Source organism: Oncorhynchus keta, chromosome 11, assembly GCF_023373465.1.
Source record: "Oncorhynchus keta strain PuntledgeMale-10-30-2019 chromosome 11, Oket_V2, whole genome shotgun sequence".
Classification (NCBI taxonomy): Eukaryota; Metazoa; Chordata; class Actinopteri; order Salmoniformes; family Salmonidae; genus Oncorhynchus; species Oncorhynchus keta.
The window spans coordinates 44,181,778-44,199,169 of record NC_068431.1 but is presented as its reverse complement, the minus strand read 5'-3'; the positions used below and the strand labels follow the sequence as shown (position 1 = coordinate 44,199,169).

Below are 17,392 nucleotides of genomic sequence, written 5' to 3'. Positions count from 1 at the left end.
CTCCACACAGTCAGTCTGTGCGGGAATGTGATCATTGCACCCAAGATTGAGCAACAACTGGCCAGGCAGTTGGTAGCCTAAATCCTGCCTGATGTTACTGCTGTTCCTAGAACCATTGACATACGTTAGCCTACTGTAACCACACAGAGACAGAGAGAGATAGTGTGTGTGTGTGTGTTAGGGTTGGGCAAGCCTACATTGCCCGATTGCATCCCATAGCGATCCTTGATAGTCGATCACTGTTGGGGGGGTGTGTCTTTCTCATGGCTACCCATGTATTTCCATGGAAATATAACATTTATTTGGAAAGTAATAATACATAGATATTTTTAAAAACATTCATGATTTGAGTAAATGTAATATGCTAACTATTACTCTTGTTAAAAATATGAAATGGTATTACATTTGGTGAAGAGCACATGATGACTTGTTTAGGACTAAACTCAAAGTTTAGCAAGACTTGACTTGATACTTGTCGGTCTTGAACTATTTGCCTGTCTTGACTTGGGACTTGAGTGTTAAGACTTGAGACTTGTAAAACAATGACTTGGTCCCACCTCTGGCACACAATACTGCTCTCTCAGCTATATGAACTATATGCCATTCTGCCCTCTGCAGCAATACACATCATCCAGGGAATGTGGGCCTCAGCCTTTGAACCGTTTACATTGGGTTGGTCATTGGGTGATGCTGAGTTAGAGTCTGTTTGGTGAGGGATATGAGCTGAGGGGTGCTGACTGAGCGTGTGTGTGTGTGTGGGGGGGGCAGAATAGGGGGTCTGGGTGTGTGTGTGGGTATAGAATAAGGAGGTGGGGGTTGTGTCTTGGCTGTGTGCAATTAGAGGGATAGGGGGTGTAAAGGTGAAGAGTTTGAAGGCATTGTTTCTGAAGTGTGTTATTGCGCTGCCATTTTAAACTCAGCTACAGCCAAGATGGTGGATATGAATTATTAATTGAGTCTGTCACCATGACATTATATCAAATTTCTCTGAACAACAGAGAAATCACCACTCCAAAACTCTTAACATCATACTCAAATCAATTAAAAACACACCAGAAAACCAGACTCCAATGAGATACTACACAAAAGGAGAACCTGCACTCTTAGCATATGTAAAATGGCTTAATTGTACACTCTTAGAAAAAAGTTGCTTGGGGTTCCTTCGGCTGTCACCATAGGAGAATCCTTCGAAGAACCCATTTTGGTTCAAGGTAGAACCCTTTTAGTTCCAGTTAGAACCCTTTTGTAGAGCCCTTTCCACAGAGGGTTCTAAATGGAACCCAAAACAGTTTTGCCTGGAACTAAAAAGGGTTCTACCAGGAACCAAAATGGATTATCCTATGGGGACAGCAACAGAACCCTTTTGGAACCCTTTTATCTAAGAGTGTGTGCAGGGGGAAAGCGTGTGAATGTGAGTGTGTGTGAGTGCTGTTCTGTTCTGAGGTTGAGAAAGCTCCCAGTTCATCAGCCCGTTTGTCTTTCACGGTTCCTGGAATGAAGATGACCTATATACATTAAGGCAGAGGATAGGAGCAGGGCTACTGGGGCCTGGCTGGAACAGCAGGGCTCTGCCCCTCTGTGTGTATGTGTGTTCCCCTTCGGGGTGGCTGACAAGACAGCCTGAGCACAGCTGGCCCAAATGGGGGGGTTGAAGGGGTCAGACACATGTTGAGGAGCCACTAGATGTGATGGTAGCTGTTGCTCATCTGATCTGAGAGCTGTCTGTGGTCATGTTATGTTGTCTGCAGAGTGCAGTAGTCTGAGAGTGGCTGCCTCTCAGTCTTTGTTGTGCAGGCATGCATGGTGACTCCAGACCTGAAGCGCTATAAAATGGAGGTAGCATTTCCTACATGTTGGTCACATACTGTAGCAATATTCCTCCAAGCAATTGTTGATGTTTTGGTAAGGGGCAAGGGGCTATATACCAACTCAATGGAAGGTGTGGGATCATACCGGAGAGGTGATGTCCCTGATAAAACTGAGGTGGGGTGGGAATCTTTTTAAGAAGAGTTGAAATCACAAGAGGGCAAGTGAGTAAAGTGCTTACCTCTGCATCCCTGCCCTCAAAGAAGTGGAGTATCGCCAGTCAGCATTTGGGGCCTTCGGCTAAGAGAGAGAGAGAGAGAGCGATAGAGGGGGGAAGGGAGAGAGAGAAGAAGGGAGAAAAAAAGAGAGGTTAGTTTGATTTGATTTCATGCAGAGCCAGGCCAGATATGGTCTCATTAATTAATCATGGTGCACAACCCAGCTCTGCATCCTGATTGGAGCACTGCAGTTCTGGAAGACAGTGTGTCTGCCACTGACATTACACACACACACACAAACTATGGAAGCCGTTTGGGTTTTTGCGTGTCAAAAAAGATACACGTCAAATAAAACTATTTGATGCTTCAAATAAACTTGTTGACTAATCAGGACCTGAGTATGACCGCATGTCACGTAAAAATGTAACACGTTCATTAGGTTTTTACGTAGTTATTACACATTGATTACACTATCATTCCTATTCCAGCGTCCCAACGAGTCACCAATACCTATGCTATGATGCTGGTAAAGTACTGTCACGCACACCTGCCGCTGCTGCACGAGCGCAGATCCACTTCCCCAAGCTCTGGGCAGTGCAGGTCACAAAACAGCGTGCTAGCTGATGGTTGCAAACAATGTTCTTCCCCAAAAACATAGCAAAACGACATCATCTCTTTCAGTAGCTATAATTAGCTAGCTAACTATCTAGCCACATGTCATCATCCAAAATAGCCCTAATTTATAAAACAGTTCTTATTTGATTCATGTTGGTAGGACCCACCTATGTGAAGCTAGCCACAATAAGAATTAGACAAAGTGGAATTTGCGGTTCACCTTGAAAATAAAAGTATCTCAATGAAAGTGATAAATTAATACAAATAGTGGAATCATTACATAATGGAATAGATCGTGCTAAACGAGGTTGGTATGTTCTTATATAAATTCAACAAAATATTATCATTTATTCATTTGAAACAAATCTGAAATCACACTGAATATATTAGACTTTAGAATTGCATTGGGTCTTACTTATTTCACTGTACAGCCTTACCTATGGATTGTGGATCAACGACATGGGGTATCAGTCTACTCAGTGACACCCAGAGAACATTAGCATCGTAGCTCTTATTGCGAGACTCTGAATTTGAGCCACATTTACTGTACCAGTCAACTTACTATGTGTATTGAACACTATTCCATAGGAAAATAATACAACCTGGACGTTTTGGAGCCTGATAAACTCTGAGGACTTTGTGGGAAAAAGCACTCGGGTACTGAGTAGACTGATACTGTACCCCATTTAACTGATCCCCTAATCCTTAGCTGTGCAGCGCAATGTGAATATCAAAACGCACAATAGGCTGATCAGGGAAGTGATTTTCCACAGTCCCACTATAAACAAATCTAATTGTATTATTTTTGGTCACACACACATATTTAACAGATTCTATTGCTTGAATTGAATTGCGGATGTAGCGAAATGCTTGTAAATAAATAAATAAGAGCTATGATGCTCATATTTGCGTAAACTCTTCCCAGTTGTGTTCTGTGGGTGTTACCGAGTAAACTGATACTCCATTTCATTGCTCCACATTCCAATATTCCAACCTTGATTAACATTATCTAGTCTAAATATGTCATTATTCCATCAATTGTAACCTTCAGCATCAATTTCAAATACGGACTTTTATTTTGAAGGCAACACGCAAATTCCACTAATGTGGGTAATCCTTATTGTGGCTAGCTTCACAGCACATACCCCGGCCTGATTAAGCCATACTAGCCAGATAAAGCTAGCTGGCTGCTTATAATGTTAGTTTTGGGAAACAGGTTTAAGTAGCTGGCTAACTAGTTATTTCAATAGGAGAACAACACGTGGCTACCTAGCTAATACTTACTTACTCACATTGATTCCTAAATCATTGCTAAGAATAATGAAAATGACTGCAAATGACTACTGGTCATTGTTTTCAGGCTGGTTGCATTGATGCTCGCTAGGTACCACGCTAAAGCTAGCTAGACACCCCAGACGTTGCTGATAACGTCTGTATCAAATATTTTTGCAAATATTTTTGATCCTGCTCGTTTGATCCTAATCTAATTTCAAATGCTCACACAAACGTTTTCCCATTTGGTCGAACAAATAATGCCGTATTACCAATGCAGTATTGTACAGCTCTTGACAGTGATCGTAAAGGTGGCGCTTGGCTTGCACGTGTAAATTCTGCACACTCAACATTCTATAATATAATTGTGTTATTTGAGGTGTCAAATGTCAAGCTTATTTGATGCGTCAAATAGTGTTACTTGACTCTTTCGACATGCAAAGACCCAAACGGTGTTGCATAACACATATGCCCTTTCTCAAAGCAATGACTTTGAGAGACACTGATACACTCTCAGATTCCCTGTATTTCTGTCTGTGTGATAGTTATTCTGTGAGAGGATTTGTGAGTTTGTGTATGAGTCAGTTTATCATATTGGGTGTATGTGTGGTTGTGTGTGTGCACGTATGTATATAAATCTTGGTAAGCCTTGGTAAATGACTGCCTCATCAGTCAGACTGCAGCTGGGCTTTGGGATAATCCAATCAGGAAGAGCCCCTCTGTCACCAGGGCAACCACATCCTCCATCCCCTGCTCATGTTGGACCGGGGTTAAAGGGTTAAGGGTGGCTCTCCTAGGGCAGTCACACATTATTCAAAGTTCATTGATGTTCTCCTCCCGAAAGCTGCTCCCTGTGGGCGTGAGTGCTTTGAATTGATTTCAATAATTAAAGCCTGCAGTTTAGTTTGCTTTCCACAAGGTTGAATGATTGTATGAAGGTTCATAACGGAGCTTCAGAACTTTGGATATGTACACAAATCATAACCACTGACATCAACATCATCAGATCCTTAAGACATCAGACCTGTGGGTAGGTTCCAGTACTGTAGTAGTTTAAGCCTCAGCCCTGTTCAGGAGTCAGCAGGCGCCCCAGATAAAGAGCCTACATTATTAATGTTTTAATCAGTTTAATTCTGAGGGGAGTATCTCCTTCTCTGAGACACAGCCTCTCGGAGCGAATCTAATTTGTGGGTCTGGGAAACAGTGGCTGGAGGTTAATTTCATTTCCACCGCCACTCTTATCTTGCCTCTGCTTATTGTTCCTACACCACTGACTGACTGACTGACTGACTGACGGACTGTCTTGACCCATCCAGGACAACAACATAACCACCAAAACATCCAAAATCAACCGCTGTGGCCTCCAATCTAGAGCCTGACAACGTTAAGACAACATTTTGACCATCAACCTATCCAACCCCCAGAGCAGAGTGCTGTGAAACAGGAGAGCATCGGAGAGTATGCCAGCCAGCCCATTGGAGCACACAACCCACATGTCTGCTCGTTAGAGTAAACATGAGTTCACGCCAATTAAACAGGGACAAAAATACAACAAACCATAAACAGACATTGTAACATGGCCAACATAACCCGAACGTCCAAGGATTTAAAAAGACATAGCAGCTGAATAACCATTTACACACACTCAGGAAAGTTAATTCCATGAGCTCTACTCTGTTATTCTTATGGAAATTAATTACACCTATTGGAAGTCTTACTGAGGTTAAACAAAAGCCCCATTCAGACCTCAAGCCAGTGGTTCCTTGCAAAAGAACATGCTTATCATCATTGCTGCTGCAGTTCTTAACATTCCAGCCTTGTGGTAAACATGTGCAGCGCCGCGTATTTGTCATTTCCTGTAGCACTCTAACGTGACTCCTAAGCCACGCTCGAACATGAATGCCAACACTTTCCTACGGCTGCATAGTGCTGCAGTGGAAGAGGGTCTAGAGAGCTGAGACAGTAGAAAAGACTAATAGAGAGAAGTCTGAGTGAGGAGTCCATGTGGCAGACTGGAGAGAAAAGACAGGAAGGATTTTGAAGGATTTTGGGGTTACTGCAATTTAAAGAAAGAAAAAACACAAATATATGCATGCGCGCACACACACACAGATACTGTGCATCCACATTTAAACTGGAGATATCACAGGCACAAAGCCTGACACTGTGAGATATGATGAAGTCAAACACACTTGGACAGAGAATGAGCCAGAGGTAGAGTCAAATTGACCTGCACTGACTGAATATTTGATGACAACATCAAAGTGAAGCTCAAATCCCTGAATCATCAGAAATACAGCAGGACTCCAAAAAGTCTTCCAATCTGACACTAATGCAGTGTGAGCGCTGAACTGGGTGGAGGAAGAAGCTACACTGTGTAACCAGGGAGAGGAACAAAGAGACACACAAACACTCACACTGGCCAGTCATCAAAGAAACATGTCAAAACGGACACTGTCTCAAGACGTACCAGCACAACAAAACTAGAATATGACAACAAAGCAAAAAATATGACAACGAACAACTTCAGCTAGAATGTAGAACTACCGAGCATCCAAAGCCCTTCATGTAACAAACAGAATCAAGAACAGTGGTATGACGGAATGCTAAAACACTCATTTAAGACAGCCAGCACCAACATACAGTAACCAATACATATTAAAGCCTAGTATGTAATCTGGAGAGGTGACAGATTGTGAGACTACTTCTGGAATGCCATGCACGACCTGTCTAATCATTTGATAGGTAAAAAATGACGCACCTCTGGACAGACTTGCAATGAAGCATCGGGCATGCTCAGTCTCCTTACAAACCCGCTTCCGCCGGTGAAGAAGCGCTCGGAACCCCAGGTGCCGCTGATGGGCCGGCCTGTGTTGTAGAACATGAAGGTGTCGCTTCCTGAGGTGGCCGTCAGGCAGGTCTTGTAGCAGTAGGTCTTGGTCATGGAGCCATTCCCACGCACCTCAATGTAGTGAGGCTCCACTTTGAGGTCTCTCCGCAGCGCCACATTGTTATTGGGTTGTCCCCCACCACCACCTCCACCCCCAGAACCACCTACTGTGCTGCTGCTCCCGCCATCAGGGGGGGTCTTCTGGGACACACAGCAGGGGGAGCAGGAACCAGGCTGGGTGCAGTAGGCATGGCAGCGCACGATGGCCAGCACCACCACGGTCACCAGGAACACAAAGGTGGTGGCACTCAGGGCCACGATCAGGTAGAGGGTCACATTGGAGAAGAGCAGGGTGCTGTGGGGCCGGATGACCCTCTTGGGGTCAGGGGTCACCTTGGGTGGCACCTCCATGACGGCCACATTGACGGTGGCGGTGGAGGAGAGAGGAGGATGGCCGTGGTCTCTCACCAGTACAGTCAGGCTGAAGGAGGTGGAGTTATCCTCCAGGACCCTGCGTGTGGTGCGGATCTCCCCTGTATGTTCATGCACCTTGAACAGGTCCAAGTCTGTGGACTGATCCAACACATAGATCAGCCAGGCGTTGGGACCCGCGTCTGCATCGTACGCCACCACCTTGGTCACCAGGACGCCAGCCTCAGCATTCTTCAGCACTGTCTCTATAGAGCGTGTGCCGTTGCCTGGAGGTTTGACAATCTCAGGAATGTGGTCGTTCTGGTCCATGATGTAGATGTAGACAGTGGCCACCCGGCTGAGGGGCGGGATGCCCCCGTCCTGAGCTTTGACCTGGAAGTGGAACTCCCTGAGTGACTCGTAGTCAAAGGCGCGCAGGGCGTATGCCTCTCCCGTGTCGGCCTTCACAGATACATAGGAGGTGACGGGGATACCGTGGTTGTTGTCATTGAGGACGGTGTAGGTGATGCGTGCGTTCTCGTTGACATCGGAGTCCTGGGCCTTCACGGTGCACAGCGAGGCCCCGGGGGCATTGTTCTCAGTCACATAGACCGTGTAGGAGGTCTGCTCGAAGCGCGGCGGGTTGTCATTCACATCAGCCACATCCACCTGTATGGTCTTCTGGGAGGAGAGGGGTGGGGTGCCGCCGTCAGTGGCGCTAAGGGTGACATTGTAGGCAGCAGTGGTCTCGCGATCCAGGAAGGCGGAGGTGACCAGGGTGTAGTAGTTTCTGAAGGACTTGATCTTGAAGGGCAGGCCCGGCGGTATCTCCAGGTTCACCTGTTTGTTGGCACCAGAGTCCCGGTCTGTGACACTGATCAGGGCCACCACGGTGTCAGCCCGGGCATCCTCCCTCACTGGGCTGGAGAGAGAGGACAGGACTATCTCTGGGACATTGTCATTCACATCCACCACCTCCACCACCACCTTACAGTGGGCTGCCACAGCACCAGGGCCTTTATCCATGGCCTGGATGTACATCTCATAAGAGTTGGTTTCTTCGTAGTCCACAATGCTCCTCACTCTGATCTCTCCCGTGTTGCTGTCCATGCTGAACATCTGTCTGACTCTCTCAGGAGTGTAGCTGCTGAAAGAGTAATATACCTCCCCATTGGTACCCTCGTCATGGTCTGTGGCATTCAATTTGATGACCAGTGTGTCTTTTGGTGAGTTTTCTAACAATTTGACTTTGTACACTGAGCTGTCAAATACAGGAACGTTGTCATTGGTGTCCAGGACTCGCACATTAATTAGAGCTGAACCGGTTTTTGCTGGTGTTCCGCCATCTGCAGCAGTCAGAATGAATTGGTGGTAAGGCGCCAGCTCACGGTCAAGGGGCTTTTTGAGCACGAGCTCAATGTTCTTGCTGTTTAGGGAGGGCTTGTTGGAATCAAGTGCGAAGTGTTCGTTTGGGCTGAGTCGATACAGACGAACGGAATTTGATCCCACATCCGGATCCAGGGCGTTCTCAATGGGGAAACGAGACCCTGGTAAAACCGATTCTGCAATTTCCAATTGATACTCGTCACTAGGGAACTGCGGCGCATTGTCATTCGCATCCACAATCTCCACCTCGACATTGTGCACCTCGGATGGGTTTTCAACAAGCACCTCTAAATGTATAAGACAGGTGCTGCTCAAATCACACAGCGTCTCTCTGTCGATTCTTTCATTGACAAGTAATTTCCCATTTTGGGGATTGACATCCACATACCGTTTTCCACTGGTGGTTACCTTTATCTTTCGATTGGAGAGCTTTCGGATATCCAACCCCAAGTCCTGCACAAGATCCCCCACCTCCGCTCCATTTTCTAATTCCTCCTGAATAGAGTACCGTAGTTGTCCAAGTGAAAGGCCACACAAAAAGAAAAATACAACAAAAGAAAGAGCCACATTGTTTCCTATACAGCTACATATCCCCATAACAGCCATTGCAAGCTCATGGGATCCGCAGACGGATTAAATACTGCTTTCCGCCTTTTTAGCTTGCAATACCTCGCCTCGCACCACCGCATTAAAATAGGCAAATTCGTTCCCCGTTAGGTGCAGGAAGAACGGCACATTCCCTTATCTGTTTGAGTGGATACTTCTCTAATGCATCCATGTTTCTTTTGTCCGTGCTGCCTTTTTTTCTCTCCTCTGCACGCGGCTGACGGGTGTGTTTGCCTGCCACTGGTGCTCGGTATCGCCCTCTCTCTCTCTTCTCTTCCCCAATGGTGCAACCGCCCCCTCCCCATCCATTTATCCGCGTCTCTCTCTCAATCCACTGCTTAGTGTGATGGTATCGAGACAGACCGTCGGGGGGAGGGGCCGCGTGCTTAAAGACCGCTGGCTGGATGAATTTCAGCACCTTAAGAGAAGGAACATCGACTGGATACAACCCCACCAAATCCGTTGCCTTCGAATGGTTTTATTTACAGCCATTTACCGTGTGATTGTGCCATTGTATTGTGTAACTACTGTAATATATCCCTCGTTTAAATGGAGATGGAAAACCTACACAGCTGTATGGTTGAAGATGAAATGATTCATGTGGTTGCTCATAATACAGGCTTGCCCCACCAATTATTCCCGAGACCCTTTTTATCATTATACCAAATGTGCAATTACCCCATGCTGCGAAGCAAAACCCTACAGTCAAATTTTACAACAGGTATCTCAAACGAGGCACGTTCTGGGGACTGTAATTGCCTGACCTTCTTTGTTTGAATTGAAACAGCTGCATGGCGGATTCCCCTAAAGCGGCTCTCATATTAGCTCTCGACTCTGCTATCGCGCACCAACACCTCCACATTTTGGCAGGGAACATAACCGAAGCAGATCACGTGCATCGCCCTGACATCCACAACCTTCTCTAGCACAAGGATCGCTGCTGTCAGTGCTCGACCCCCAGAGTGTCAGCTCAAATAATCACATCTAAAATGCCCGCGGTGTCTCCAATAAGCCCGACTTCTCTTCCCCTCTGTTTCACCACGGTGCACGCAGTACGAGGCAACCCCTAATTTTCTTCATCATCATCCTAATTACCAGCACCATCACTTTTACCATCACCATAACCATCTTCATCGTGCACATCATCATCTTCACGATGCCCACCCACATCATCATGGTCTTCATCAGCATGATTGTCATCATCTTCATCATTGTCTACATGTAACAGCTTTGACACGAGACAGTTCGGGTAATTCTGTCGAGCACGCCCGAGGGACGCTCTCTGTGCATCCATCAACAAAACTGGAGCAAATTCATCTGACACTCTGAAACTGATGACATAAACTACAGTCTATTCAGAGTGATGATTGAGTCCTGCACACATGAGTTGGCGAATGGGGAACTTGTGGTAGACCTATGCCTTTTAATGGAGACGTTAAAACGTCTCTACATGTTAAAAGACTGGCCGAATTCACTGTAATGATATGGCGTTAAATGCAATATCTTCCTTTCTCATTGGGCAAACTAACATCAAGTAAATATACTGTAATTTTGGAACTTCTCAGTAAGTAGTCATATTTTTACGTTGGTAAATTGCCAAACACAAACCTGCTCCTTAAGGACAAATGGAATACATAGACCTTATCAACACATTACACAATACAAATATAATTTTTCTACGGAGAAGTAAGAAGCTTGTCTCTGTGGTTAAAATCAGGAGATGATCAGACTTCAAGAGGGAGGGTGTTGTAAAGGTCATGTATTTGCTGAGAGGCACTTTGGGCGCTGACATCAGCAAAATAAATACAGGTGATGCGATACATCACAACTCAGTGCTCGCGTTAATGACTCTGAGCGGTGAGCGGTGAAGTCTATTTGTATCAATAGCTTTCGCCGTATCTAACAGGCCGTTGAACGGCTGGCTTGTGTTGACCACTTTATGAGCTTGTAAGGTTAACAAAAGCCACTGTTTGAAAGGCACTGTTTACTTGACTTTTGATGATGGAATGTGTGTGTGCATGCGTGCTCGAGAGAAAGAGAGAGACCGGTTTGAAAGCCCACTATCTGCAACACAGTCCCATAGACCTGTCAATCTAAACCCAGGTGGGTCTATGCATTAGTGAAAACAGATCATTCGCAGAGAATCAGATGATCTTGGGACATGGGTGTTATTCAAGCAGTAGGCAGGGGATTGCAGACCACTAATTCACTGAGCAGCCATATCCGTAGTCCTCTCTCCACGTGCCAGGGAAACCCCACATCCCCAAAACCCACATCCCTCCCCTCATCACAAGAAGAGGAAACGAGACATCTGAGCTGAACTCTCAAAGGAATACTGAGTGGAAAGTTTACATAGACAAATCTAACATAGCCAATCAATTCTAGAGATTATGTTGCTGCACACCAGCAACGTACCCTTACATATCATGCCATGTTACCTTGTTGGATACTGAAAGGGGGAAAATAACACATGGAATGTCTCCACTGAGAAAATGTGTATAGTTTCCCAACCTTACACTCACAAAGAAGGGGTTTCCTGCTGTGGACTCTGAAATATCTCAGCCTCACTCTGTAAATATACAATAAACCCTTCCTAGTGACTCAGGAATGGCAGGTCCCTGAACACATCTTTGTTCTAATATCCTGGGGCCTCATTTGTAAACGTTGCCATTTTAAACAACATTTCTGAAAAGACTGCACGCACAAAAATATTTATAAACTTGGCGCACTTCGTACATACGCACATTAACCGTTATAAATCAGAGCTGTTGTAAAATTGTGAACGAACATGATAACTCCGGCTGAATAACGCCCATTACGGTGACAATAACGCTCTGATTTGCTGTATACTTTGGAAGTATTGAAATTAGGACAAGACAGTGGGCTATCTAAAGGAAATAGCAATCTTGAACTTGATCAAATGTCGTTGGAGGTGTTGGCAGAATGTTTTCTTGTGACTTGCTGTATCTGACCGTTTCTGAAAGACAAAAACAACTGCAAATTGTTGTGGACCTGGAAAAGTGTCGTTGAATTCAAACGTTTTGCATTTACTTTTTCCTGAACCTGAATATGCTGTGGTGCCTATCATTAAACTATAAGCTTCGGATCAGATCGCAAAGAACAACATACTTGAAATAGCGTATATATCTACCGCAGTCTGTGAAGTGGGTCCAATTGAATGAGAGATGGGACAAATGGTAGCCTATCCTCACTTTTCATTTATTTTATTTTTGTGTATTTTATTTGTATTATTACTATGCCCCCCCCATGCAGTAGTTATATAGCAAGAATAAAGTTATTTGGCATGTTGATATACACTTAATCTGGATAGATAGTACTTTAAACATTATACATCGTGTTTTCAATTTTTCTTTTTTTACTATTACGGAACATGAGCTTTTATACCACCCCCCACCCTCATATGATTTCCATCTACCATGTATTTTTCAACGTTTGCGGGAGGATAAGCACATTCTCACGTCAAGTTCAGTTTTTATAAATGCCAATATTTGCGTGAAAACTGGCACAAGCATGTTTTGGTGCATATTTTGTGCATACACAACGTTTGATGAGAAGCTCCTGCTTCTCATTAACAGGAGCCAGAAGCTATCTGACGCAGACAGAGCGACAAGGTGAGAGGCAGAGAGAGTGACATGGACAGATGGGTAGGAAGATAGAAGAAAATAGTACACAGATAGACAGTGTGTGAGAGAGATATGGAAATTGTGAGTAAAAGAGATGCTGTGGGTACTGCTATAAACATACATATTCTTTGTATGAGCCAGTATTAGAGAGCGAAAGAAAGTGAGAAAGAGAAAGATGGGGAGTGAGAGAGAGAGAGAGAGAGAGAGAGAGAGAGAGAGAGAGAGAGAGAGAGAGAGAGAGAGAGAGAGAGAGAGAGACAGAGACAGAGACAGAGACAGAGACAGAGACAGAGACAGAGACAGAGACAGAGACAGAGACAGAGACAGAGACAGAGACAGAGAGAGAGAGAGAGAGAGAGAGAGAGAGAGAGAGAGAGAGAGAGAGAGAGAGAGAGAGAGAGAGAGATTGGGCTGGTATGGGAGACCCAGTCCTTGTCTTTATCATGTGTTTTATTTTGATAACTTGTGCCTTTTGTTAATGTGTTATTTCTGTTTACTATCAATTGCTTTACACCATTAGATAGCTCCTCTCTTGTCAATAAAGCTTATTTGAATTTGGACCAGAGAGCGACAAAGATTAGTACGGGGGAGGACACAGAACAGTGAGCAGGAGGAGAGGGGTCTGTCTAAGTGGAAAAAAGGCTGATGGCACAACTCCACTCCCCTTCATGTTGACACAACATAATGATGACATCTGAACCCTAGACAGTGGTGCATTCTATTTGGCATCTGACCTCACACCCAACACGGACGGGACACCGTTGTTCAGACATCTCTCTCTGAGGATCCTTGTTTGAGCTCCTCTCCTGACCTCCTCGCTTATGTAAGTGTGCTGGATTTCAGCTGAGGTGCACTCAATTGAGAGAGCAGACAGACAGCCTCCACCACAGCACAGCAGAACAGTGCCCTCGGCAAGGGCAACTGCGGACACACAACCAGCCTCAGGCTCCACTGCAACAGGGACACTAAAGACAAACCCTCTCTTTCAAACTGCACTCAAAACGGCATCTCCCTCGTTCTACTCCTCCCTTTATCAGACACCATCCCCCCACTCGTTCCAATTATTTATCCATCTCTCTCTCTTTCCCTCCTCTCTTGTTCTCAAGCTGCGGCCGGAGACTGCTGTTGCCTCCAGCTGAAGCTTTTGAGCACAGAAACAGCATGACTAGATGTGACAGTGGGTGCCCTCTAGTGTCCATGACTCACTGCAGTATTGTATGAGTTACCAACATTGTGCACATTTCATAGTGCCTGCTGATTTCTGCCTTGTCCATCCCAACACCTCAATATGTTAGAGGAGCAAGTCAGGTATATTCATTTCTAAGTCTGTGTCATGATATACTGTATCTACATTAAGCAGGTGACAATTGACTTGAAGCTTAGCCATCAACTACACCCTTACCCATGCTCCTATGGCTTGAGAGATTGGTTTGTCTTTAGTACAATAACCTGAACAGTACAAAACTAGCTGGTGGTGGACTTTATACAAGGAGCAATCCTGCCATTCACAGAATATGAGGCAGCAGTAACTGTTGCATTTCAGAAACTTGCATCATATCATCTTCAAGGTCAATTAGTTGTGTATGACATAGTAATGGAAACCAGGAAGGCTTGAGTCAGAGAATGACTGCTAATTTGTGTCTGTGTCTCTGTGCCAATGCACAAACATGTCTACTGTACATCTTACTACACCCTGTTTCAGTCCTGGAGCCCTGAGCTATGAATGATAATCCCAACTCTCCTCCCTTTGAACTCTGATCCAGTTACAGAGCTGTTGGAGCGGGCTGATGACCTCACTGCCCTCTTTTGTCCATTCTGGTGTAATCAGACGGCTCTGGGCGATGGCTGATGACTTCACTGCGCTCCTTTGTCCATTCTGGTGTAATCAGACGGCTCTGGGCGATGGCTGATGACCTCACTGCCCTCCTTTGTCCATTCTGGTGTAATCAGACGGCTCTGGGCGATGACTGATGACCTCACAGCTCCTCCTCATCAGCTGCAGCCAGAGTATCCTCTCTCTGCTCTGACTCACTGATCCAAATGGGTCAAGCATCTCCAGCAACTCTCACACGCTCACACTGAAACTGTGACTAATCATATCACACTGAGCATGGGAAGCCATAATAATTCCTAGAGAAACACTATTTTTCCACACTTGACGAGATGCCTTAGCCTATCATTTTAATGTTTTCCTTTTGTTAATTTCACCTTTATTTAACTAGGCGAGTCAGTTAAGAACAAATTCTTATTTACAATGACGACCTACACTGACCAAACCTGGACGACGCTGGGCCAATTGTGCGCCGCCCTACGGGACTCCCAATCATGTCCGGGTTGTGATACAGCCTGGAATCGAACCAGGGTGTCTGTAGTGATGCCTCAAGTACTAAGATGCAGTGCCTTAGACCACTGCACCACCCGGGAGCCCTTATAATGTGAACGAGTGAGAATTCCCTGACTTATACGCTACCGTTCAAAGTTTGGGGTCACTTAGAACCTTCCTTGTTTTTGAAAGAAAAGCACATTTTTTTTGTCCATTTAAAATAACAGCAAATTCATCAGAAATACATTGTAGACATTGTTAATGTTGAAAATGACTATTGTAGTTGGAAACGGCTGATTTGTTATGGACGATCTACATAGCTGTACCGAGGCCCATTATCAGCAACCATCACTCCTGCGTTCCAATGGCATGTTGTGTTAGCTAATCCAAGTGTATCATTTTAAAAGGCTAATTGATCATTAGAAAACCCTTTTGCAATTATGTTCCCACAGCTGAAAAGGTCTGTTCTGATAAAAGAAGCAATAAAACTGGCCTTCTTTAGACTAGTTGAGTATCTGGAGCATCAGCATTTGTGGGTTCGATTACAGACTCAAAATGGCCAGAAACAAATTACTTTCCTCTGAAACTCATCAGTCTATTCTTGTTCTGAGAAATGAAGGCTATTCCAGGTAAGAAATTGAAAAGAAACTGAAGATCTCGTACAACGCTGTGTACTCCCTTCACAGCACAGCGCAAACTGGCGCTAACCAGAATAGAAAGAGGAGTGGGAAGCCCCGGTGCACAACTGAGCAAGAGGACAAGTAGAACATGTGCTTTCCTTTCAAAAACAAGGGCATTTCGAAGTGACCCCAAACTTCTGAACGGTTGTGTTTGTCTGTGGTTGAGAATCCTCTGTCATGTCATTTTGTCAACAGTTACTGTTATATCGTGATTGAGAGACAGTGAGTGCACTGTAACCTTAATATTGTGAGTCAACAATAAAGTACAAAATAAATGTTCCTCTGTGAGGTCATTGACACAATGACTGATTTCCCTTTGTGATGGTTAAGAGAACATCACATCACATACAAAAAAATAACCTCTACAAATCATGTCAAGCACTGATGGTTTCTAATGGATACATCTCTTGGCTGAGCAAGACAGGTCAAATACAAGCCTCCTACAGACTCTGCCAGAGAAAACTCCCATCATCCCACCTTGCACTACCACCAGTACACCAACAGAGGGCGCCAGTGGACAGCTGGTGCTAGCAGGCTCACACACATCTCAGCTGAGCTTGGTCTGCCACCTGCAGCCCTCAGCAGAAACATACCAGCCAAGCCATTCAGAGACGGACTGATAGAAACACTAGATTATTATTGCCTGGGCAGCTATAGCCATGCATAAGAAATAACATACTGTACATCTTAGAGAAGACAAGGACATGATTAGAAACACGTCACATGTGTTTTACTTCACCTTTATTTACATTTACATTACATTTAAGTCATTTAGCAGACAAGGCAAGTCAGTTTAAGAACAAATTCTTACTTGCAGTGACGGCCTAGCAGAAGGCATAAGGCCTCATGCGGGGACGGACGGTGGTCTGGGATTGAAAAAAATATATATATATATATATATACAAATATAGGAGAAAACACACAGCACTACATAAAGAGAGACCTAAGACAACAACATAGCAAGACAGCAACACATGACAACACAACATGACAACAACATGGTAGCAACCCAACATGGCAGCAGCACAAAACATGGTACAAACATTATTGGGTACAGACAACAGCACAAAGGGCACGAAGGTAGAGACAACAATACATCATGCAAAACAGCCACAACTGTCAGTAAGTGTCCATGACTGAGTCTTGAATGAAGAGATTTAGATAAAACTGTTCAGTTTGAGTGATTGTTGCAGCTCGTTCAAGTCGCTAGCTGCAGTGAACTGAAAAGATGAGCGACCCAGAGATGTGTTTGCTTTGGGGACCTTTAACAGAATGTGACTGGCTGAAGAGGTGTTGTATGTGGAGGATGAGGGCTGCAGTAGATAACTCAGATAGGGGGGATTGAGGCCTAAGAGGGTTTTATAAATAAGCATCAACCAGTGGGTCTTGTGACGGGTATACAGAGATGACCAGTTTACATAGGATTATAGAGTGCAGTTATGTGTCCTATAAGGAGCATTGGTGGCAAATCTGACGGCCGAATGGTAAAGAACATCTAGCCGCTCGAGAGCACCCTTACCTGCTGATTTATAAATTATGTC

General features: G+C 44.8%; 1 protein-coding gene across 3 annotated transcripts in view; it reads right to left on the bottom strand.

Annotated features, from left to right (window-relative positions):
• The window catches only part of LOC118377870 (protocadherin alpha-C2-like), a 41,567-nt gene that overhangs the window by 12,082 nt on the left and 12,093 nt on the right, over positions 1-17,392 (bottom strand). For 2 of the 3 annotated variants that reach the window (XM_035764808.2, XM_035764809.2), the window contains exon 2: positions 2,048-2,106. In XM_035764808.2, coding sequence (XP_035620701.1) covers positions 2,048-2,106 — 59 coding nt within the window. Of the gene's footprint in view, positions 1-2,047; positions 2,107-6,672; positions 9,797-17,392 lie in introns of those variants that run through there. The other variant, XM_035764807.2, reaches the window with a different exon arrangement.